Below are 26,124 nucleotides of genomic sequence, written 5' to 3' on the forward strand. Positions count from 1 at the left end.
AGGAAGGATGGAAGGAAGGATGGAAGGAAGGATGGAAGGAAGGATGGAAGGAAGGATGGAAGGAAGGATGGAAGGAAGGATAGAAGAATGGAAGGAAGGATGGAAGGATGGAAGGATGGAAGGATGGAAGGAAGGAAGGAAGGAAGGATGGAAGGAAGAATAGGGCAATGAGAGGTAGAATAGAGGAATGAGAGGAAGAATGGAGTAATGAGAGGAAGAATGGAGGAAAATGTGGAATGAAGTTCTTAAAGAAGTAAAGGAAGTATGAAAGGAAATTTGAAAGGAAGGGAGTAGGAAAGATGGAAAATTTATAGGAAAGATATAAGGATCTATGTGAGGAGAAATGAAAGTATGGAAGATTTGGAGGAAGGGTGGAAGGGATGATGGAATGAAGTATAGCGGAAGTATGGAAGAAAATATGGTAGGAAAGAATCACCACCATCCTTCGCAGCAGGGATGGAAAGGTGGAAGGAAAAACGGAAGGAAGAATGGAAAGAAGGATGGAAGCAAGGATGGAAGGAAGGATAGAAGGAAAGATGGAAGGAAGGAAGGAGGGAAAGATGGAAAGATGGAAGGAAGGATGGGAGAAAGGTTGCAGCAGGAATGGAATGGAGAAAAAAAAGCATGGAAGGAAAGAAGTAACGGTGAAGAAAAGGATTTGCAGGAAGAATGGACGGAAAATGGAATGAAGTATAGAAGGAAGTATGGAAAAACATATTCAAAGAAGGAAAAAGGATGGTAGCAAAAGAACATGGAAGGAAAGAGGGAAAGACGGAAGGAAGGATGGTAAGAAGTATGAAATAATGAAAGGAGGGGTGGAGGATGGAAGGAAAGATGGAATAAATAATGGAAGAAAGGAGGGAAGTAAATATGAAAGGATGGTAGCAAAGGAGTATGGAAGGAAGTATGGAATGAAGGATGGAAGGAAAGAAGAAGGGAAAGCAGGAAGAAAAGATGGAAGGGAAGATGAAAGAAAGATGAAAGGAAAGATGGAAGATTGGAAGAAAATATCGAAGGATGTGTGTTGGGAAGGATTGGAGGAAGGATGGAAGGAAGGTTCGAAGGAAGGGTGAAAGGAAAAAAAGGAGGGGGGAAGAAATAATTTGAAGTAAGAATGGAACGAAAAATGAAAGGAATGATGGACGGAGCTCTGTGAAGAAGTATAGAAGGAAATATGGAAGCACCGAAGGATGGAGGATGTAAGGTAAAAGGAAAAAAGGTGCAACGATGGATAAAAGAAATGATTTAAGTACAGACGACTGAAAGCGCAGATAACCACTGGAATGATTGAAGTAAGGATGACAAAAATGGCAGACAGTAAAAGATCGCATTTAATGCCTATAAATACATAGCATGATATTCGATCAAGGCATACGGAGAAGGAACATGGGCATATTCTATCGACCACAGCGGTAGTAACGTTGGAGGAAATCAAACCTTTGATGTGCCTTAATTGGAATGAGCACATATCATGCGCATGTGTCGTTTGCAATATGCCCTCGTCAATTATTGTCATGCCACTATCGAAAGTCATCCAATGTAAAGTGATCTTAGTTCTTAATTAAATTTAATGTTTTATCAAATTTATATTTGATGAAACCTCTCCTAAACAAAATGAGAAAGGAGCATAAAAAAAGCTAAAATACTTTATATTATATTGTTTCTTTTTTTTTCTTTACTTATTACGTAAAAAATTACACAAACGGTATTTCTATCACTTTTATATAACAATTAGAAATGGAAATTTGAATTGAAATGCATAACATTTAACAAAACCAAACAAAATTAAAACTTTTGAAAACTAACATTTTTTGCCTTAGCTAATCAAAACCAAAAGGAAATATATTTAAAAAAAAACTGCTGAAATTCTTAAACAAATATTGTAAAAAATTAAAAAAAAAATGTAAATCAAGTTGACAATAGAATCATAAATAGGAGAACAGATGAGCCTTAACAGATGTTTGGTGGAAATAATTCTTCTCTCTTTTTTGGAGACAGAACACTAAATGAAGGGTTGTAGCATCGAATTACGACAACAGGAATACAACATAAAAAGAATTATTGAACAACTGCTAATTGGCCATGTCAAAGGAGAATAATTCAAATGTGACTAGTAATAAAAAAAATATAAATTTAAAAAGAGAAAAACACATAAATTTAGAATTAAAGCTTAAATATCTACATATCGATGGATTTAATCATGTTTCTTTAACAAAAAAAACTCGACTGCTTACTTTTTCTAATGATAAGCAAACATTTTGTTTAATTAAATACTAAATGAAAAGTATTCATGCAATAGAAACACACAAAAAAACAGTAGAGCACTTTCTGGTGTTTTATAATACTTTCGAGTTCAAAATATGCAAACAAGAACAATTGGTTCAATTTTAAAATTCATAAATAATTAATGCATTAAAAAGTTCATAAAATAATCTTCTTGATGATGATGAATACTTTAGAACTTATTTTTCTTAGAATTTATTCTTTAGAAGTTCTAGTAAAAAACAAATTAAATTTTTAACCATTTGTCTCAAATTTTCTCTGAGATTTCATTTTCACAGAACAATTATGTGGAAGACATATCGTCACAACATTAAGATATAAACTGTGTCTTAACTTGCTTTCGATTTAAATCATATTTGATATTTGTCGTTTAAAAATAGTGTAAATTAATGTTGTGATTTTTCGAACATACTCTTGCGAGTAGTGGGTGTTGTTGTCAATGCACTTTGACTGGCATAGTGGATCGCGATTTCTGATACACCATGTATCTTCTTCAACACCCTTGTCAGATTGATCAAGTGCTCTAAATACCCAACTACTAGTATGGTGTAGAGCACGCTTATGTTTTGAAACAGGGCTCAATAAGTACTCTTACTCTCCTTGGCGCAATAAGAATTATTTCGACACAAACTAATCATCAATGCTTAGAACAGCAAAACACATCGACAAACTCTCTTTGTTGTGCACTTGAATATTCGTCGAATGTCACTGCAAGTGCTTTTTGTAGGCCACCTACAGCACATAAACGGTCCGGTTCATTTGGTTTGTCTGTTTGCGCTCTTTTATTTTGATTGTTAAAATCCTTTCGTGATTTTTTGAACTAATTCCAGCTGAGTTCATTTAAATGCAATGCTTTCTATTCAAAGAATAGCATAGCTAATAAAAACATCATAAATTTATTTTATAAGGAATTGATATGCATTTTCTGAACTTAACTAATTTGCCAACATTCTTCTCTAAACTAAACCACAATCAAATAACTTTTTCAATGTGTACGACTGCAACCTTTTAGTATTGTATTACCAAAATATTTTGTATTAAGTGGAATAAAAGAATTGAATATTTCTAAGACTTACAGATATTGTACATATATATGAGTATAATTATTAAACATAAGTTGGGAAAAATAAAAACAAATTTTGTTGAATATATGATTTTATGATTTATCAAGAAATTTTTAAATAATATTTGCAGGAGTATCTCACAAAAGCACACACACTGATGCTACTTGAAACGGTAGCAGAAGCTTGAAGTAAGGTGAGGTTTTTTTGGGATATTCTTGGCAAGTATTGAGAATTGTCAAAAGTACCTTAATACATTTTATATAAATAAATAAAAGAAAACAAAATTATGTGAAAAAATTAGGGTAGCACATCAACACTTCACTTGACATAGAATTTAAAGCAAGCAAGTTGTGTTACAACATTTCAAGTACCTCATACAGACTAACTAACTAACATAACACCTTCCTAACTCATATCATGTCCACCACCTCAGATGCTCATTCATAAACCTACAGACATAGGCTAATGTAAAATATTTATTACCAATGTTTTTCAAAGTTATGGAATCTATATGTACAATTGTACGCATGTATGTACCCCACCCAAATTACCTATTCAACCTACCACCTCGCTCCTTCTGCTATCTATGTATTTTATCTATATATATATATATATATATACCATAATATAATGCAACATATTTTATATATAACAAATATTTACACAACTCCAGCAAGGGGTTGTACAGCTCAGATCTAAATACTAACACATGGACTATCTATGGTTTTCAATTGTAAGAAGAAAAACTGCAACTATGTACCTTTGTATTTGTACAACTCAGAACATTTCCTGTATGCATACATCAATCATCTACTACATTAGAGTATACCGAAAAATTACAAAAAGAAAAAAAAAAACAAAAAGTCTTCTCGAAAACTGTTAACATCACCGAAGGTCAATTTTTCTTACTGAAAATGTAATCAAATTGAAATTAAAACTCCTTAGAATGATAGAGAAATTAACCTAAATTAAAACATTTTTAATAGAAAGTTCCACTCAAAATGTATTGTTGTGAGATGAAATATTGTTGATTGATTTCATTTGCCAGAGAGCGAAATGGTGAATTAATATCCCATTATTCTTAAATATTGTTCATACTTTATTTGGAAAGAAATAGAAAAAGTTTAAGGAAATATATCCTCAAAGACAGCTTTAGAAGAACAAAAAGTTTTCGTTTATTTGGTTTTTTCAAATCAGCTGTTTTATCGCTATAAAATCAGCTGATGTTTACAGTATTACAAGAGCGAACATCAGCTGATGTTTACAATGTTTACATACACATACAAAACGAAAATAAACAATACATTCGTAGTGGGTTTGTCTGTTGTTCTTGTAACAATAAATTTTGAGTCCACAAAATAAACATTGACATACTACTTCCAACTTTATACATACATTTTATAAAGCAAGAGAAGACAAACAATAAACATATATATGTATAAATATATTTAAAAAAGATTTATAAGCATATAAGTGTACATACGGGCTGCATACAAGAGATAGAGCGTTAAAAGAATTCTAAAACAAAGTTTAGAAAATGGAAAATTAATAATTACTTGAATAATATAACAAATTAAAAGCAAAAATTTACATATAAATATATTAAAAAACAAAAATAAAAAACAACCAACACTCACACACATACTAATACATGTGCATACGAGATTATATGAAATTCAATTATTTATATATATATGTATAATTGTATTGTGATTAAATTGATGATTATTGAAAAAAATTTAAGAAAACTGAGTTCAATTAAATAAAAAATCATATTGAACCCTTGATAAATAATCAATAGCTAAGAAATGTTTTCTTGTTAATACGAATATTGTAAGATATATTGTATGTATTTGTATTTGTAATTGAAATGGTAATTTATGTCATAAGTTTAATTATCTTTTCTACCAAAACAAATTTATTATATATATACATTAACAATATACAAAATACCCATATATATATACATAAATATATATATTAGCTTATTAAACTAATGCTAAAAATTTGAACTGCTTTATATTCATATCAATGCAAATAAGAATTCTAGTTGATTTCAAATTTTTTTCTATTTTATCGCAAATATAATACCAATTATATTTTAATCGCTGATAATCCGTATTTTTTAGTTAATTGATTGTGGCAAAGGTAAAGTATAAAGTTGTCAAGACAAAATCTATGGAAATCTAGTATATCGATCTTATGAACCATTTCCCAACATTCTAAACTACACGGATTTGTTTATGGTTTTACTTAAATCTACTAAATTTCTCATGAACATTCCATTAAGGAACAGGGGCGACTTCTCTCATATCAATGAGTGCAGGCCGATTAAAGTTTAAGTTCAATCTTAAGGGACCTCCTTTTTTATGCCGAGTCCGAACGACGAACAGTCGGAAATTTGACATCAAAAGTGTCGTTTAAATCAACAGAGAGGCCGATCTTCATGAAATTCGGCAAATATGAAAAAGAAAAATTTTAAGTTTTGAGCAAATCTTTTATATACATATACATCTGATATACATATTGCTTATACGATTTATTGATATTACAATGAATCTTTGATTTATGTTTGGATTTTATTGAAATTCAGCACAGGAAAGAAAGAAGTTTAAAGAGAGATTTTTGGTGAATATCAAGGAAATCTGTTCAGATTTGGATATATAACCAAACGACGACTCTATGCGCTTGCATCCATTATAGCACTACAATACATAAATTGTATGGTTGTCATCAGTATAAAACATTGATTGTTTCATTGAGTACATACAAATCTTTGACTATTTCATTGATTTTATATAAATCGGAGCTGACATGACCTAAACTTTAAAGATTCTAGAATATCAAAAAGATTTTCGATAAACTTTCAATCAAAATGTCCAATATTTTATAGCAACAAAGATTAAGAAAATAGATCTGCATAAAATCTCAGATCACTTATTGAAGCTTAAATAAACTTTATTTGAAATATGTGCCCAAGAGTTTGGACAAAAAAAAGCTCCAAAAATCCAAATGGGGCAAAAACGGGCAAAACTTTTTTGAATATACATTATCCAGGATCTTCTGAATTAGAAAAATCAATATTCGAATCTTGATATGTTTGAATTGTCAACTATATCTCCATGTTTTTCTAACAAAATATAAAAATTTTAAAGTCTTCAAAAATTTATCATTTTACGGTATAAACATTTTTGAATTCTACTGTAGAAAAAATTATAAAAATAGTTCAACACCTAAAACAAATATGTTTAAAGTTTGAAGGTCGTACGACTTATAGTTTTTTCATACATACGACTTAAAGTTTTTTCATAAAAAAATTATAAGAGATCATGTTAACTGAGAAATCAATAAAAAGTGCATGCTCATGACTATACTACAAACAGGTTAGATGGCCTAAGACTATATTTTTCCGGAATATGAAAGAGAATTTTATAACCTTTTAAATTGCGCACAATATTTCATTATTGCTTGAAAATTCCATTTTGAATTATACAACACTTTTGCAGTCGAATGCCCCACAGGGCGGCGTGCCGCATAGCGACACAATTTGTTTTTACATGGCAGAATACCTTACAAATGCAGCTAGCATTACTAAGGCGATAACCACCGCTGAAAATTTCAATGATGTTCATGCCGGGATTTGAACCCAGGCGTTCGGCGTCATCAGCAGACATACTAACCTCTGCGCCATGGTGTCCTCATTAGATCAAGATATAATATATTTTGTAATGTTAACAACTTTGAATAACTTTCAAAAGCGGATTTTATAGTCGGCTCAAAGTTGGTAAGTGCCTACCCAGAAAAAACTAGGTAAACATTTATCATTACCCACTGGAATACATCGACATCTTATAACTCGTAGAAATACCTAAGGTTAAAAAATAATGGGTTACCTATAATGAGTTGAATAATTACTTATTGGCAATAAAAAGCTAAAGAATGCCACAAAAATTAAGCAAATTTTTTTTTTTAAATTTGCCTAAATTTCAATAACTGTCGTAATTGAAAAAACCCGGATTCAATGAAAAAATAATATTGATTCAATTAATTTTTTAGCTGAGAACATTTCAATAAAATTTCTAATTGAAAAAAAAGAAAAGTTTTCAGATTCAATTAGAAAAATGATTGTATAAATTAATTTTTTTTATAGAAAACTTCAATCATGATCGCAATTGAAAAAAGTTTAGATTCAATTTAAATAATGATTGAGCTAACTAATCTTTAATTGAAAATATCAAAAAAGTCAATCACGACCCTAATTGAAAAAAAGTTTGGATTCACCTTGAAAAATGAATGAATCAATTAATTTTTTTATTGAAAATCGCCTAAATTTCAATCAAGAGCGTTATTGAAAAATGGTTGATTGAATTAAAAAAATGATAAATTCAATTAATTTTTTTATTAAAAATTATTTTTTTTTCAATTACTTATTTGATTGAAAAAATTTCGTGATATTTTTATACCCTCCACCATAGGATGGTGGTATACTAATTTTCGTCATTCTGTTTGCAACACCTCGAAATACGCGTCTAAGACCCCATAAAATATGCATGATCTTAATCGTCATGATATTTTTAGTCGATCTAGCCATGTCCGTCCGCCCGTCTGTCGAAAGCACGCTAACATTCGATGGAGTAAAGGTAGGCACTTTAAATTTTGCACAAATACTTCTTATTAGTATAGGTCAGTTGGGACTGTAAAAACCGATCTTGGGTCTTGACTTTTTGAACTTCTAGAGGGCGCAATTCTTATCCGATTTGGCCGAAATTTAGCATGAAGTGTTTTATCTTGACTTCCAACAATTATGTTAAGTAAGGTCTAAATCAGTCCATATATTGATATAGCCGCCATATAAATCGATCTCCCGATTAGACTTCTTGGGCTTCTAGAGGGCGAAATTCTTATCCAATATGGTAGAAATTTTGCATATTTCGTTTTGGTATGACTTCCAACAACTGTTCTAAGTATGATCTAAATCGGTATATAACCTGATAAAGCGCCCATATATACACCGATCACGCTCTGGAGGGCGCAATTATTACTCGATTTGACTAAAAGTTTTGAGGTGGTGTTTTTCTATGACTGATATTTTTTTATTCGAAGAAGTTATTCAAAGAACTTGACAAATGCGATCCATGGTGGAAGGTATATAAGATTCGGCACGGCCGAACTTAGCACGCTTTTACTTGTTTTGGTCTTAATAACTATTAGATAGCAAGTAGGATTTGGTGTTTAATGGTCTAATCCTAAGAAGAAATTAGACTCGAGACTGTTGAACATATGAATATGGGTGGAAAGCAAGTCTAGATTGTCTACTTTAGAACTCGGGTATTATGCGGCAGTTGTAGAAATTAGACTCGAGACAGTTGAACATATGAATAGGGGTGGAAAGCAAGTCTAGATTGTCTACTTTATAACTCAGATATTATGCGGCAGTTGTATCACTCCCATTTACCCATCAGCAGCATACTGAAAATTTTTCCTGCTGCCTTGCAGTATGTCAATGATGAGCCAATGTGGTTGTGCAGATTGATGGCTTTGTGTATTCGCACCTACTTACAAAGGTTTTATTTATAGGAACTTCCATATAGCACGTAGCATTCAATTGATACAATCTCTCGCGTGAGAACCTCATGACAAAGAAGTCACATTCAATGATTGCTGAACGGACTCTCTTGAAAGCTTCTTACAAATCAAAATGCTTCAGATGCAAACGCCAATTTGGTGTAATTCTCAGTATCAGCTGTGCAATAAAGGAGGAAACATGAGAAAGCTGCAGCTTATGCGATTGTTAAACATCGCTCTAATAATTCAGGTTAATATCAACTTTCAGCCCGCAACTACTCAACAGGCAAATAATCTTCAAAAAAAAAAAACGTTGTTTACTTGAAAGGTTTGCTCAGCTGGCGTTACCACACGTTTCAAACGTGACACCTATGTGGAACAAAACATGAAGGAACTCATACAATTTGCCAAAACTGTGGTCAATGACAGTGGACCCATGATTAATGCAGTGCTCGAGGCCATGCCCTCAACGGCAGCTTATGAGAAACACCGAGAAGATCTGGAAGCCTATTTGCGGCAATTGAACAACTACAAGTCTCATTCGGGTATATGTGCTCAAAAGAGTGTTGAGTTGATGGTGGCATTTCTGGAGGTGACTGCGCCCTATGGGGAGCAGAATGACAGCTCGGCCGAAATGAAGCAAGTGGTGAAACTTTTAAGCGAAAATGGTTTGGAGAATTTACAAAATCAGGCTGCCGATTGGATGGAGAATTTCGATAAGGCCAAGTTTGGAGAGGAATACGCCAAGTTGTCCAGCCAAGATAAGACGGATATAATACCCATATTCACAGAAATTTGCTGAGAAAACGATTAATCACATATCAAAACTATTTTATACAAACAAAATGAAATAAGAAGAATGGCAAACTGTGTTGTGTTGGCAGGCATTTGCTGTTTTATAATTTAGTACTATACAGTGTAAATCACTACAGATGATATTGATAAGTATTCAGGAAAATATTGCTCTGTAATTCTATCCTGTACATGCAATGGATAAAACTAAAATAAAACTCGGCAATTTTAAACTATTAGCTTTGCTTTGCATGCTCAATAAATACTACAAAACTTTGCAGCATTAGCAACGCCCTGTATTGTACAACTAATTGTAAAATGATGCTTTATTCTTCAACACTACATTACGGTATTCCTTTTGCACTTTTATAATAAATCATCACTATTTTTAAACAAAATAAGCCGTTTTTAGTATCCAATGCAGCTGGTCCTATCTGCTTAAGGTTTTTATGTAGCTTTGACACAAGTTCTTCAATTATTCCTCATAGAAACGAAAGAATTTCTCGAATGAAAAGATTTTCTCTTCTGCATTCTGTATGGATTTGAACTCCTCCAACCAGTCAAACATTACCTTTTCCTGCTGCAATTCCTCCGCGCTTAGTTTGGATTTGTATTCATCGAACTTCTGGCAAAATTGCTCACCGAATTTCATAAAAAGATTCTCAAACTCCCTATCCAATTCATCTGAGCCATATTTATCTAGTTTCTCTTTGATCTTTAGCATATCAGCCGCACTGGTCTCTGCTGTCAATTCAAAATAATGTGAGGTAGTGTTGGAATAGAAATCCACCAAATTAAAGAGTTCTTCAATGCCATCGTACTTTTTGTATTGTTCCAAAAATTGGGTAATATTTTTGCGGAATTCCATAATAGTGGTACTTTGGTTGGGTTGTAAATCTTCATCTGTTAACAGACTTTCGCTTATGTTAGCTGCTAGATCAACATATTCCAAGGACATGTCTCGAAAAGCCACCAAGGTGAAATACAACAGCTGATCCTTTGGTGTCAATTCCTCTTCCGCGTTGGCTGCATTGTTTTCTGTGGATTCTTTTGATGAAGCTACCTCATTGGTAGTTATTTTATTAACATCATTCTCCACAGACTTTGCCCAGGAGGACTAATAAAAAAATTATTTTTATTATTATATAAAATCGATGGGATTTCTTTTTATTTTAACTCACTGATATTGAAAATAATGCCAAAAATATACACCACACAAATGTTTTGTCGTTCATTCTCCCAGATACAATAACGGCTGATTACTGAGGCGGCTGATGTTTGTGAATGATTTGTTTAAACTGTCGAGGAGTGAATTTCGAATTGCAAAATTTAATGTCAAAGATTATCGGGTGCAATTGATTACAAAAATCCAACAGCGCTACGAGTTCTTAACAAGATTACTACTCATGGTTCTCTCATTATTTGTAGACAAATTGTAATTGGGGAATTACAAAATATGATGAAATATGCTACTGAAAGCAGTGTTAAGCTATAAGAAACATGGCTGATATAGCCAACGGCAGACGCCTTACTGGATTTTAAAATCTACGCAAAAAAACTGAGACCAATATAGACTATTCTAGTAAAGCGCATTAAGTTCGACCAAGCCGAATCTGAAATACTCTTCATCATTGATTAAGAAATCAAGTCAAATATGGTATCTACAGCTAGACATGGACCATCTTCACCTACTTCAATAAGAAGTACTTGCGGAGAACTTCGAATTCGAAATGTCGGACATAAATGTCTTGATTGATCAAGTACACATGTATTTGGTATTTTTGATTAAAACATGATCTGTATCCCGGACTACCACTGTGACTGTGCTGTATGTGTATGGTTCGACTCAGAAATTCTTCCTGACTGGATGTAGCCATGTCCGTCCGTCTTTTTTTGGGACCTAAAGTCGGGAGATGGGTCTACATGGATGCTATAGCGAGCTATTGTTGGATCTATACCGTTGTCAAGGATTCTCAGATAACTCACTTTGCCCAAATTTCAGCGAAATTGAGCAATAAATGAGACTTCTATTGACCCGAGTCCATAAATTGGGAGATCGGTCCACATTAGGGCTATACCAATGTCGGGAGTCCCAAGATATATTTTCCGATATTGCCCATTTTCGAACTTATCCAGCCTATGGAAAAATAATGAAATGTGCAAAGTTTCAGGTAAAACCTTCAACCTCAATGTAGATTTGAAATAGGCTTGTTGACAGATTTCTGTTACAGAACTGTCAAATAAACATATTTTAAGTCTTTCATAAATCTTGTGAATACCGCCATTAGAAATTTAAGGGTGATGCCTTTTTTACAACCTCATATCCATGTAATTTAAGATTAGATAAAATCTTACACATATGGTGATTTGTAAAGCAAAAACTTCGCGCAGGAGATGATTTAAAAAATTTCACAAAAATTTAATATGAAAGTGGTTTGTGCGTGATATGTTTTGAAATAAATGTTATTTTAGTGTTCAATAGATAAAACTTCATTCATTCGTGCAACAGGAAATAATTTTTGAGAAAAAAAAACTCAAAACAATCATCACCCTAATATATATACTTTGCAGAGTCGGAAATGAATATTTCGATATGTTACAAACGGAATGACAAAATGAAAATACCCCCATCCTTTGGTGGTGGGCATAAAAATAGCTACGCAAAAGAGAACAAATTGGTGTTAATATATGTATAATGGTGATAACTTTACGAATATCATTCGGAAAAAATCCCAGACGTTCGCACATAGCCGCCCTAAAGTCTCAGCTCACTTCCAGAGATTAGTTCTCAATGTGTCATAATCCATACAATATTGGCCAAGGAATAAATGCGCAAGAGACTAAAATTTCTCTAATATCAATAACTACTTGCCAATTGAAGATAAGCAAAATAATAATTGGAACAAATTAAAACGTACTAAGTAAGGCGGCGCCGAACTTTGGAATGTGATAGCCAAAATGTGCAACAATGCGCAAAAATCGAAGACGTCCGTATATAGCCGCCCCAAAGTCTCAGCTCACTTCTAGAGATTAGTTTCAATGTGTCATAACTAGAGTCCGGATTTTTATGGAAAAAACGAAATTTTGTCATCAATTATATGGAATATGAGTTAGTATTATGCATAAATTCATGCAGAATCAAAGTTTTGAAGTCAATATATGTTTACAAAATTAAATTTTAATACAAAATTCAAACTTGATTAAATAGTAATGGATGTCATAATTTCAATTTTGCACAAAAATCCAGACTCTGGTCATAACCCATACAATATTGGGCAAGGTATAAATGCGCAAGAGACTAAAATTTCTCTAATGTCAATGACTGCATTTTTACCGATAGAAGATAAGCTCTATAATAATAATTGGAACAAGCTAAAATGTACTATGTAAGGCGGTGCCGAACTTTGGGCACCACCTCTATAGCTATACATTCTTATTTATAAACCAAAGATGTTTGCTGATGCTGGTCTATATACAGCTAGATCCAAATATAATCCGATCTACACCAAATCGGGTTAGGATGTCGAGGTAGCCTAAACTGCTACTACTACACAGAAAATATGTGACGAAACATTTTTCAAAATAGAAGTTTATTTGTAAATAAAACATACATTAAATTAAAAAATTGAATTGGTTGAACATTTTTTATTTGAATCAAAAATTGATTTTCGATTAAACATATAATGAAAATTTTACTTTTGTAAATAAAAAAATAGTTTGTTCAAATATTTTTAAAATTAAGCCTACATTTTTAAACTAAAATTAAGAATATGATCGCAGGCCCTACCTCAAAAAAATTTTGTTCTACTTTTGCATATATATAAATATAATTTTCCTTTTTTTTTAGAAATATTTCTATGATAAATAACTTCTTTTATAAGGATTTGTTGTATAAGAATTGCATTAAAAAAAATTATTTTGAACATTTAAAATTTTAAATAACTTTTTTTGAAAATGTTTTTTTATTGGTTCAATTAGGAAAATTATTGAAAATTTCAACAAATTCAATCATTTTTTTTTAAATTAACCGGTTAAATCGGCTAAGAATTGCGCCTTTTGGAAACTCAAGAAATCAATTCCCAAAGTCGGCTTATATGGCAGCTATATCAGGTTATAGACCGATTTGAATCCTTCTTAGCACAGTTGTTGGATGTCATAACGAAACACGCCATGCTAAATTTCAAACAAATCGGATAGGAATTGCGCCCTCTAGAGACTCAAGAAGTCTTATTGGGAGATCGGTTTATACGGCGGCTTTATCAGGTTATGTACTGATTTATACCATACTTGGCACAGTTGTTGGCAGTCATACCAGAACACTTCATGCAAAATTTCAGCCAAATCGGAGCATTGCGAGAATTGCGCCCTCTAGATGCTCTAGAAGTCAAGACCCAAGGTCGGTTTATATGGCAGCTATATCAGGTTATCAATCGATTTAGACCATACTTGGCACAGTAATTGGATTAGAATTGCGCTCTCTAGAAACGCCTAGCTTTAATTCTTTGAAAGTAAGCGTGCTTTCAACGGACGGACGGACATGGCTAAATCGAATTAAAATGTAATGACGATCAAGAATATATGTACTTTATGGGGTCTTAGACGCATATTTCGAGGTGTTACAAACGGAATGACGAAACTAGTATACCCCTCATCCTATGGTGGAGGGTATTAAAAAGCGGACTCAGAACAACCCTGCAGTTATTATCAATGTACCGAACCAAGGGAGAAAAAGTATATAAAAGAAGAATAGAAGGACGTAAACTGTGAAAATCAAGAGTCTACCTAGCAGTGTCCCAGCTAAAAACCATGGCAGCTGAAGCCTATGCATTACCGGCTGACTGGAGCCGACATGCTGATTTGGGTAATGCATCAGCTCGACCAGAAGAACTCATACACAGAAAAAAAATAAAAATCGGTTTCAATCACGAACCTAATTGATCAAATTATTTTTTTAATAGAAACTGCTTAAATCACGAAATTGATAATATCAACCACCGTTTACGAAAAAGTTATTGAAAAATTTACCATTAAAAAAGTTGCATACTCAATTAAAAAAGTATTAAAATTTCAATCAATTTTTTAATTAAAAAAAATTATTGACATGTTTAAAATTCTTAATTACATTTTTAAATTGATCCAATTAAAAAATTATTGAATTTTGAAAAATTCCAATAAATTTTTATATTTGGTACGCAGATATTTATCTCCGAAGCATGAACTTAAGGTGCGATGTTTGGGCATAGGCAACCGTATATAATAAAAACTCCCCCGCGGGGTTTCTCCACACAATTTCATGTGTCGGGTAGGGGTGCCCAATAGGTTTGTTGTTGTTGCCGTACCATGCCAATGTGTTGTACGACTCAGTGTACAACACATTGCTACGGCAAGCCCTTGGCCGATGAAGGACTCGATCAGGTTAATCCGGGCTACCATGATATTGCTTTAAATTTGTCGAAATGTGAGATATATGGGTCTTTAAAATATCCTTCGCTTTATATTGTAGGGGACAAAATAGCCTTTGATTGAATTTGCTTAAGCACCATATTTGAAAACTTTTTAATGTTCGATTAAAAAAATTTAATAAATCAATCAATTTTTTAATTGAAAATTGCAAAATTTTCAATATCGATTGTGATTGAAAAAACTTTCAGATTCAATTAAAAGATTTATTGAATTAATTTTTTAATTGAAAATGGTAAAAGTTTCAATCACGGCTGTAATTAAAAACAATTCATATTCAATTTAAAATTTATTAGATCAATTAATTTTTTAATTAAAAAAAATTTTAACTAAAATTTTTTTGCGATTTTTTTCTGTGTACTCAATTCTTACCAAACAAAAATGGAGACAAAACAGTTCATGCCAATACAGAGAAATACATCTCTTTTCCTTGGCATACAAGATACACAGTCTCGAACGTACTGTTTAAAGGATTAGAATTTTACAACTTTACCCCCGATAAATCCATTAAATATTCACTACAACGCCAAACTCTGGAAATACCAAAAAAAACAGAACACATATTTGTCGATTAAAAAGTTTTAGAAGCATCTTTTCTAAGTTCGGCAAAAACATCAAAATGTCTGTAATGGCCAACCAAATAAATAGCTTTCGAGTTTTGTTATGATTGCCAAAATTCATGCTAAATATGGTTCAATTGATCCATATTCTCAAATACCACCACTTTCAACCTCATATAATTTCAATGTTTTGATGAACCTTAACGGTGGTGCTCACATGGAGCAAACCGTGAAAAATTGTAACGTGTTAATCAGTCGATTATCATACGAGAAAGATGTATGAAAATTCGAACCAATTTTGAGGATACAAGTGAAAATCGCGCCAAATATTTATGTCGGTCCTATATATGAATCTGCACCGATTTTCATTAAAATTAAATTCTAAGTTCAAAAAAGATTGACTTAAGAATATTTTTTAAGGGAGCCACAGTGGTACATAGAATAGCATGCCCGCCTATCGTGCCCAAACGCCCGGGTTCAAATCATGTCGGCGAGAAAACCTTAAAACATTTTTCAGCGGTAGTTACCCCCTCACCAAATGCTGTCAACATTTTGTGAGTATTTCAGCCATGTACAACTTCTCAACCAAGACGTGTTACTCTTCAGTGACACGCCGTTCGGACTCGGCATAAAACAGGAGGTCCCCCTATCATTGAGCTTAAATTTGAAACGGGCGGCACTCAATTGATATTGTGCGAAGTTAGTTTCCCTCTAATTTGTTCCGCAATGGGATGTTTGGGAAACACTTAAGCACATATTTAATTAAGGAAGAACCGGGATAAATCTTTCATTTCAACCGTATGCTCCATGATATGGCGTGTCTGGACAGCATGCTGCAGAGCAACACCACTTGGTAGGAAAGTTTAACAGCATTCGAACCCAGGCTATCAGCGTCATATGCGACACAGGTTGAAAGTTTCAGCTCCGATTTGTATCGTAGTCATCGATATCATGAAAAGCTCAACTGCGAGCAAGCGAGGACGTTTACCCGTTGGAGAGTGGAATGTTTCCTAGCTCAGGATGGAAAAGTTTGTCCTTTAGTACTTTCATCATCTCGAAGAGTACCGTAATACCGTATAATTGAGTACCTTATCATGCATTAAAAATTGTTTTAACTATTCGGATGTTTTTGAGCTTTTATTTTATTACAAACAAATTGTTCTCAATCTAGAAAACACATCGCGATAAAATATGGGGAAATCACTTGTTAGTCGATCGAAACATGTCCGCCCGACTGTTGAATTTTCTTATGCAGTTTGTGTGGTTTTGGATTGTGGTATTCCTCCTATGTACTTGAATTATAATTTTGGTATCTGACATCCGGGTTTGGGGTACTATCAATGTACAATCAAAAATTCAAATAAATCGATTTACCCATAGTTGATGTATATCTCGCAAAAGATTGGGACCTTCCATCTTCGGCTAGGGTTATATATAAAGGGCTGTTGTACACGAATATTTCTGAAATTTTTATGCATAAAGACAAATATTTCAATAAAATATTCTTAAATCCCTTTTGCATTTCACTTGGAACGGCATTTATTATCACTGTCGTATAACATTACATTAACAGCTACCACCAGTCAACTCAAATTGTTGTTGCAACCATATATTCCTCCCTTTAATCATCACACGATCCTCCTGCTCGCATGGCAAAAAGAAAAAAGAAAATGAGCACAAAAAACTACTGCGTACACTTCAAGTGTCATCCCGTCTTGCCCCTTTTGGTTCGCTCGCCTCCAACATCGTCGCCAACGTATAAATGGATGGTTGGATGGATGGACGCTGCTGGGCTATGAAAGCATCCATTCAGATGCAATACAAAACCAATAAACAAAGCATTCATGCCTGTAGCTCAATGATCTTTTCCAATGATAAGATTCAACATTATTCTCTCACCACCAAAGAAGACGCGCTTTCGACAAAAAAAGAAAAGAAAACAAAACAAAACAAAAAAAAAAACGACAACTGAAAACACAACGCTTGACCAATGCAGCGAGAATCAATCTGCGCTCTTTCTCTCACTCTGCACCTGCTCAGCCCCTTGGCAGAGATGCAGAGCTGCTTGCACACAAGGTGGCGAAGAAGAACAGGAGAATATCTCAAAAGAATCATCGCAACAGTACGAATGTATTCGCTAAACGAGAAAGTATAGACAAAAGCAAATTAAAGCAACAACAACACCAATCACAACAACAGCATCAGCACCACTCACATCATAATAAAGAAACAGAAACGACATACAACAATGAATATTTTAAAAATTCTATTTGCCATCTCTTTGATACTGAAGGTATGATGTTCCATTAGATATGTGGTCAACTCTAAGACATTGTTTCGTTTGTATAGATTTCATCGGCCGCCAAGGAACCCTCCAAACGGGACAAGCTGCTGGAGTTCGCCCTGCCCAAACACAGACAAGCCATACGAATATTTTTGATGCTGCAGGAACCCTGGCATTTAAATGTACTGCGAGACCTCGACGAATTAATTGAAAATGACAACGAGGCCTACTCGCCCCTCTACGATGTATACAGAGACTCCGTCGAGAACTTTTTGGACGCCTTCAAGATCTATGCCCAAGACCAACAGAACTGTGCAAAGGCCGAGAACTTGGTCGAAAAGATAGCCGCAACGAGGGAACTCCTATACTCCACCGATGACACCAGATTCAAAAAGCTATTGGAAAGCCACAGCATAGACACCCTCGATGTCTACGAGCACTACACACTGGAGTTCTACGATCGATTCGCCCACGAATTCCTCGCCTACGAATCCAGCCTCAGCGAGGAGCAGCAGGAGCAAGAACAGAATTTCATCAAGTGGTTCAACGATTTCGTCGAGGAAAAGGATTTCATGAGGAAAACCGAAAAGTTTGGCCAGTTCTTTGAGTTTTTCGAGCAGATGAAACACGATACATCCACATGCAAATGTCTATTGTGAACAAAGAACCGAACCCACATACTACTAGCTACTATTTTGATAAATTAAAAATTAAAATAAGAATAAAGTAATGTGCACATGTGTAGTATCTGCCTGCGTATGTGCACTCCTTTCACATAAACATGCGAGTGCGAGAGATAGACAGCGAGTAAGTGAGAGAGAGAGAGAGAGCGTGCGAGTGTGTGTAATAACCGAGCATATGTTACGCGCAGGAGGACAGACAAGGCAGTAAAGCACTGAAGTAAGGTGTGAACATTCCCACTTGTGCTGCAAGTGATGAAGAAAAGTTGTGGCGGTAATGGGAGCAGGCAGTAAGGTTGAAGTTTAAATTGGGTGCTGCAAAAGATGTTGAGGCGATGTGGTGGTAGTGAGTGACATTTCTTTTTTGCGATTAATGCATGTAAATAAATGCCTGCTGATGATCAACGTACGCAGGTTCGAATGTGTTTGTGAGGACAAATCAAAGAGAATCGAAATGTTAAAACTTTAAATATGCGATTTATCCTCTGCTAAGGTCTGATTTGCAGCAGAAGGGAACAACCCATCATTAACATGTATAGGACATTAGCAAAATCCAAGTAGTGAAAGCAAAAAACTGTTATAAGAAAGCAACATTAAAGTTGTACTAATATAGAGATGTGATAAACGCATTATAATACAACATCACATCAACGCATTATAGCCCACACCTCTAGTGTGGTACAGGTTATTATAACTTAGTCAATTTGTATACCTCAATACGTATACCTCTTGAGACATCTTTTAGTCATGACCGGCTGTCTTTCTGTCATCTGTAATTTATCATCTGGTAGTTTTCATTGGGTATTCTAGAATTTTGCCACAAACATTTATCTGTACTCAAGCCTATTGAAATTGAAAGAAATCGATTCAGATTCGATTCGATCAGATCCCCATTTATATGTTTCGCGCGATTTATATAGCAAGCACATTTTAAACAAGTAAGAGCGTGCCAAGTTCGGCCAGGCCAAATCTTATGTACCCTCCACCATGGTCGAGTTCTTTTCGCGGTATCTCTTTTTAGGCAAACAAAGAATATTGAAAAAGAACTGTTATGCTATTGGAGCTATATCAAGTTATAGTCCGATTCGGACCATAAATGAATTGAATGCTAAATATTGTAGAACTTATTGTGTAATATTTCAGTTCATTCGGATAAGAATTGCACCTTGTAGGGGCTCTAGAAGCAAAATCGGGAGATCGGTTTATATGGGAGCTGTATCAAGTTATTGATCGATTAAGACCATATTAGACACGTATGTTAAAGGTCATGCGAGAAGCCGTTGTACAAAATTTCTGCCAAATCGAATGAGAATTGGTCCCTCTAGAGGCTCAAGAATTCAAGATCCCAGATCGGTTTATATGGCAGCTATATCAGGTTATGTACCGATTTGCGCCATACTTAGCACAGTCATTGGAAGTCATAACAAAACACCTCATGCAAAACTTCACCCAAATCGGATGAAAATAACGCCCTCTATTGGGTCGAAATGTAAAGATCCAAGAACGGTTTATATAACAGCTATACCAGATTATTAACCGATTTGAATCATACTTAGCACAGTTGTGTTAAGTGATGCCAAAACACTACGTGCAATATTTCAGTTAAATCGGGCGAGAATTGCGCCCTCTAGAAGCTCAAGAAGTCAAGACCCAAGATCGGTTTATATGACAGCTGTATCAAAACATGGACCGATCTGGCCCATTTACAATCCCAACCGACCTACACTAATAAGAATTATTTGTGCAAAATTTCAAGCGCCTAACTCTACTCCCTCGAAAGTTTTCGTGCTTTCGACAGACGGACGAACGGACGGTTAGGGGGGCATAACCTCCCCCTTACCATAATTTGCAGAAATTCATACCAAACAAAAATTTGGTATCCAAATTTCGGATGGGGTACCTAAGGGGCCCGCCCCACCCCCAAAAACCTACCTAATATACATACGGATCAATCACGACAATATGGGACTCAAATGAGTTCCAAAGAGAACAAAATTACGCCCCAAAGAGAACATATTTACGATGGGGCTCATATGAAAGGACTTTAGGGCTCAAATGAAAGGTCGTTGGGAGTGGAACATGAATCTGATATGAATATTCGGAAAAAAGGGTGTATGGGGTCACCCCAACCCCATAACACCACCCCGATAGGACGTTTTTGCTGACCATTGTAATATGGAGCTCAAATAAGAGGTATTTTAGAGTATAACACGAATCTGATATATATTTTCAAGCGCAAAACACTGGCTGGCCGCCCGATCGCCCAAACACACCCCAAACCGGACATGTTTGCTGACTCTGGAAATGTGGGGCTCACATGAAAGATATTTGGGAGTAGACCTCGAATATAATATAAACATTCGGAACCACCCTAATAGGAGGTATTTACTCACCATGACAATTTGGATATTAAATAGAGTGAAGCTCGATATTGAAAGTTTATAGGGCAACAACCCCAAACCGAACGTATGTGCTGACTTTTACAATAACGGGTTTAAATGAAAGGTATTTAAGTTAAGAAAACGAATTTGACATCCAATTTTGAGGCCTATAGCAATATGTGGTTCAAATAAATGATATTTGAGCACGAAGCTGATATTGTTTTCAGGGTCACCACACACACGAAAACAACCCTAAATCGGACATGCATATTTACGGATCATGGCAACATTAGGCTCAAATGACAGGTATTTCGGGATAGAGCACGAAATTCATACGAGCACGAAATTTCAGGACCACGTTTCTGGGGGTCCACACCACCACCCGGGGGGCCTTCCCACTCCCAATAAGTATATAGGGATCAAATAAGAATGCAGTACGGCTAAAGCTAGAATCGTGAAATTTTGCACGACTATTGGTCTTGGGTCATGGGCACATGATAAGGCATGATTTGGTGAAATTATTACATTTAGGTACTAAAAAGTAGCAAAAAGTACGAAATGGTACATTTTTGACCAGCGCGAACGGAGAGGACAAGAATTATGTTCTTGGGCTCAAATTAAGGAGAGTATTGAAAAAATAAGGTTTGATAAAAAATTATTCGAAAATTGTACCGAAAGTTGGAAAAATAGTACGATTATTACCGCAATTGGTACTTTTTGGTACCTTTTTTGAAATATGAACTAGAGCTCTGAATTTTGTATCTAAGGCAACCTTAATTGGGCGACAATTAGTTTTTGGAAATTTGTACATTTAGGTACCAAAAATGGTACCAAAAAGGTCCGAAATGAGAGAACTTTGTACAGGGCGGGGGGATAGATATAGAATTTTGACTTTTGATTTAAAAGTCATCTACTGAAAAATGATGAGGTTGATTAGAAAAAATGGAAAATTTGTACTGGTAATGGGAAAAAACGTACGTTTTGTACAGCAATTGGTAGCATTTGGTACTTTCTTTACAGATGGAACTAGAGGCCTGGCATGTAGGTACAACTAGGAAATATATGATGACTGATTTAATGATCTATTCAAAATTTGTATATTTTGATGCCAAAATTGGTACAATTTGGTACTTTCTTTACAGATGGAGCTAAAAGTCTGAAATTTGGCATTCAAGTACAACTAGGAAGTCTTTTTACAATTCGTACATTTTGGTACCAATGTTGGTACCACTTGGTACTTTCTGTGCAGATGGAGCTAGAGGACTGAAATTTGGTATGTAAATAAAACTTGGAAATATATGATGGGCACTTAATAATTTTTTCACAATTCGAACATTTTGGTACCGAAATTGTTACTATTTGGTACTTTTTTTTTATAGATGGAGCTAGAGGTTCGAAATTTGGCATGTAGGTACAACTAAAAAATAAATGATAGATGATTAAATGATCTATTCAAAATTCATATACTTTGGCACCAAAATTGGTACAATTTTGTACTATTTGTTCAGATGGAGCTAGAGGTCTGAAATTTGAAATGTAAGCACAACTAAGAAATATATGTACATATATATACATTCGGACATTTTGTTACCAAAATTGGTATCATTTGGTACTTTCTTCATAAATGGGCCTAAAGGTCTTGGCAAGTAAGTACAACTTAGAAATATATGATTAGTGACGATATGATCTATTAAAAATTCATACATTTTGGTACCAAAATTGGTACCATTTGGTACATTCTTTACATATGGAGCTAGAGGTCTGAAATTTGGCATGCAGGTACATTTACGAAATTTTTAAAGACTGTAGCGCAATTTCAGCAGACAGACAAACGGACATGGGTAGATCGTCTCAGATACTTACGATGACCAAGAACATACATTAAACCGTCCCACGCTAAAAGGGAGAACATATTTTTTGGAAATAGGGAAAAGCATTTTCTTGCCTTTTAATTCCAATGGGAAAATACCCAATATTATAACGGTCGGTAAAATGAAGGCATTGATAGACCATCAAAGTTTACCCAAAAAAGCTAACCGCAAAGAAATATTTTTTTTCCAACTGTGGAACACAAATGCAAAAAAGGCGTCGGTTTTATGTGTCGCTACGATCTAGCCTTCCCAGAGACTGGTCAAGAATTGCTTCCCCCTTTCAACACACATTACAACACAACACAGTTCCTGGATTTATGTTCAAATAATTTTCTCTTAATAAATTTGACTATATATCCAAGACTTTACCTTTATTTTTCTAGCGGAATTCATATTATTTATAAAATGTTTTCTTTATATTTATTTTTATAAATGTAATGAAGCCATTTCATAAGCAATAGAATAGGGTTTCATGAATATAATAAATATTATTATAAATTTTATGAATTTTTTTCTTAAATGTTGTGAAAAAATTTTATAAATGTGATGAACGTTTTTCATAAATGTTATGAAAACTGTTTATAAACTTTATGTTTGATTTTCGTTATCATAAATGTTATGACATGTTTCATTGATCTGATATTTATGAAAAGTGTTTTATTAATTTTATTAAAAGTTTCATTTGGACATAGTTAAAATTTTTTTCGTAAATGTTATGAAAAAATCATTGCAAATGCAAATTTTGCTACTCCACTAAGGACAAAATCATTTCTGTTTTCATGCCTAACCTACCAATTTGTCGTTAGTGGTTTAAGACAAAATTTGAAATGCTGGACAAATTTGTTTTATATTTTAGAAAGAGATTTTGTATACCTATTAAGACGATGATTTTTTCGGTTATTCGTTGAAAAGCACGTAAAATCGAATTAAGTACAGCTCGGCCGAACTTTGTACACCCATGGAAGTTTCTTTTGCAAATTTTGTCGGAATCGGATAAAGAAGGGTAATTTTTCTCTACCCCAGGATCTTATTTGGGAGATCAGTCTATATACAGCAAATTTATATCGGTTATATATAGCATATCAAGGGCACCAATATAACGCAATCCCATGGCAGCCGGTTGTACGTACCGGATTGACCCGTTGAGATCATTCATCGGCAAGGGCTGCCGCCTCAGTGTACAACATACAGTTACAACAACAACAACCAAAATAACTCACTATCGCATTTTTTTCGATATCGGCAACATCGGCTCTCATTAAAACCAGGAGAGCGATGATGATCCTTTTAAGACTACATTGGCCATCACAGTTTGCGGGCTCGATACCTTAAATCGCTAAAAAGGTCTGTATACGAGCAATATCCAATTATGCTCAAACTTGGCCCGGCACGGTATAGCTGTGAGCACCACACAGGCTAAAACATTAAAGTCCCGTCTGTGTGGTGTTCATTGCAGTCACGAGAAGATAGCTGCGAACAATCAGCGGCCGGGCGGCACCGGCTTTTGCACAAATACTAAGTGCCTTTGATGCTCGATATGACAAGGCGGGTTATGGGCGCCTTTCAATTACCCATGGCAAATTTGTCCCCGCGGCGATCGGTCCTTTGTACCGGAACGAGCGATCGCCACCTTCACATGAAAATGTGGTTACAACAACAACAACATGATTGAATTTGGCTTATGCAAGAATCTAATTTGCCCATGAACACCACCATTTTTAAAAGGGTGATGCGTGATTACAACTGACAGACGGACACAGACAGCAGTAGTAGAATTCTACGGCGCTTTGTTAACTCCCTGGCTAAGCTACTACGACGGGCTGTATTCTCAGTTCTCATGTGGAACATCTCCATCCGGAGACAAAGAAAAATCCCATTCGTAAGAAAGCACAACCACTTGCTGTCTTAGGAGTTTCTATCTAATAGATAGGAATCCACCGCCCAGAGATATCAGCGTCGATCTACATGATATAGAGCGTGAATTTCAGAGGTACAAAGAGAAACTCTTTGTCAAGACGGCGTTGCAAGTGGGTTTATATACCGCTGACGCATGCATTCTGTACCAATTACGGGAGCAAAATAAAATAAAAATTTTGTCCACGAAGGACCCGGAGATATAGACCCTTAAGGTTTTATAAACAAATGCATATATATTCTTTATTTGCGGACGATTTGAACGAAATAAAGCGCTTTTTGTAGCTTTTCTAATATCTTCGAAATCTTCTCAACAACAAAAATAAAAAAAATGTTGAACAAAATATTTCTAAAAATTGCAATTGAAAAAAAACTTTGCATTTATATGGGTCTAAAGTATACCGCGAGATAAAAGCCAAGATCACATGCTTTCATTTGAGATGTAAACGTTCAAATTAGTCCACCGAAAACCAAAGATACATCTCATAAACTTTATAGGACCAAATGATACAAATATTCAAATAAAGATTTTCTCCTCTCTCATAGATCCAACACTAAAAAAGGTGTCTAAACGCGTCATATCATGGTTTGTGTGGTGTATCTACTGTGGCTTTCATTTTTCCATTGTATAAAATTTTCAATCATTAAGCCCATCTCGAAAGTCAAGATTTTTTTAATAAGTTCTAAGAAGACAAATTGAAGGTTAAAATTTCTCATGAACTTAGGAGTATTTTAGATAAAAAAAAATCCCCTTTCCATTCTAAATTGTGGAGAAATTTTCAGCCTTCGGCCTGTCTTCATATTTTCTCCTCTCTCATAGGTCCAACAGTGAAAAAAGTAAAAATGTTTTTAAAACCCCCTTTTTATAAGGACAAGTTTAAAAAAAATTAAAAGTTTTTTATGGATTCAAGAGTATTTTTGATAAAAAAAATCCCCTTTAATTCTCTCATAGGTCACATAGTAAAAAGTCAAAATTTTCTGAAAAAAACATCTTTTGTTGCGAAATAAGTATGAATTACTTAAGTTTCAAATATGCAAAAACTTACTCTGATACACCAAAGCAAAGGGCTGGAAAAGTTTTTCATTGTCGTTATATCGGTCACTTTTTGAGATTTGACGAAATCATTAAAAAAAAGCTCTTAAATATATCTCTAAGATGATGTTCAAATGGAAATTGCAAATTTGCCAATGAACATTCCATTAAGGAACAGGGCAACTTCTCATATATAAATTAATGCTGTCTTAAGGGGCCTCCTTTTCAGAGTAAAAT

General features: G+C 34.5%; 3 protein-coding genes and 1 long non-coding RNA gene across 4 annotated transcripts in view; 2 read left to right on the forward strand and 2 right to left on the reverse strand.

Annotated features, from left to right (window-relative positions):
- LOC131996374 (uncharacterized) overlaps positions 1 to 26,124 on the reverse strand; it is a 204,047-nt gene that overhangs the window by 177,103 nt on the left and 820 nt on the right. The gene's annotated exons all lie outside the window — the stretch shown is intronic.
- On the forward strand, positions 9,073 to 9,943 carry LOC106088309 (uncharacterized). Its single transcript, XM_013253762.2, has 2 exons — positions 9,073 to 9,162; positions 9,241 to 9,943. Exons 1-2 carry the CDS (start codon positions 9,112 to 9,114, stop codon positions 9,712 to 9,714), a joined length of 525 nt encoding a protein of 174 aa, XP_013109216.1. The 5' UTR covers positions 9,073 to 9,111; the 3' UTR covers positions 9,715 to 9,943.
- Positions 10,002 to 10,994, reverse strand: LOC106088295 (uncharacterized). The gene is made up of 2 exons (XM_013253738.2): positions 10,886 to 10,994; positions 10,002 to 10,821 (listed from the first exon to the last, which is right to left on the reverse strand). The coding sequence occupies exons 1-2, from the start codon at positions 10,937 to 10,939 to the stop codon at positions 10,180 to 10,182; spliced, it is 696 nt and encodes a 231-aa protein (XP_013109192.1). The 5' UTR covers positions 10,940 to 10,994; the 3' UTR covers positions 10,002 to 10,179.
- Positions 17,812 to 18,788, forward strand: LOC106088301 (uncharacterized). Its single transcript, XM_013253751.2, has 2 exons — positions 17,812 to 18,017; positions 18,074 to 18,788. The coding sequence occupies exons 1-2, from the start codon at positions 17,973 to 17,975 to the stop codon at positions 18,665 to 18,667; spliced, it is 639 nt and encodes a 212-aa protein (XP_013109205.1). The 5' UTR covers positions 17,812 to 17,972; the 3' UTR covers positions 18,668 to 18,788.

This window comes from Stomoxys calcitrans, chromosome 3 (genome assembly GCF_963082655.1).
Source record: "Stomoxys calcitrans chromosome 3, idStoCalc2.1, whole genome shotgun sequence".
Lineage (NCBI taxonomy): Eukaryota > Metazoa > Arthropoda > Insecta > Diptera > Muscidae > Stomoxys > Stomoxys calcitrans.

Excerpts from the sequence above, each read along its gene's own strand:
- LOC106088309 (XM_013253762.2), top strand. The coding sequence starts at position 9,112 with ATGAGAAAGCTGCAGCTTATGCGATTGTTAAACATCGCTCTAATAATT. Across the intron at positions 9,163-9,240 it reads ACATCGCTCTAATAATTCAG|GTTTGCTCAGCTGGCGTTAC; the intron begins GTTAATATCAAC and ends TTTACTTGAAAG.
- LOC106088295 (XM_013253738.2), bottom strand. The coding sequence starts at position 10,939 with ATGAACGACAAAACATTTGTGTGGTGTATATTTTTGGCATTATTTTCA. Across the intron at positions 10,822-10,885 it reads TGGCATTATTTTCAATATCA|TCCTCCTGGGCAAAGTCTGT; the intron begins GTGAGTTAAAAT and ends TTTTTTTATTAG.
- LOC106088301 (XM_013253751.2), top strand. The coding sequence starts at position 17,973 with ATGAATATTTTAAAAATTCTATTTGCCATCTCTTTGATACTGAAG. Across the intron at positions 18,018-18,073 it reads CCATCTCTTTGATACTGAAG|ATTTCATCGGCCGCCAAGGA; the intron begins GTATGATGTTCC and ends TCGTTTGTATAG.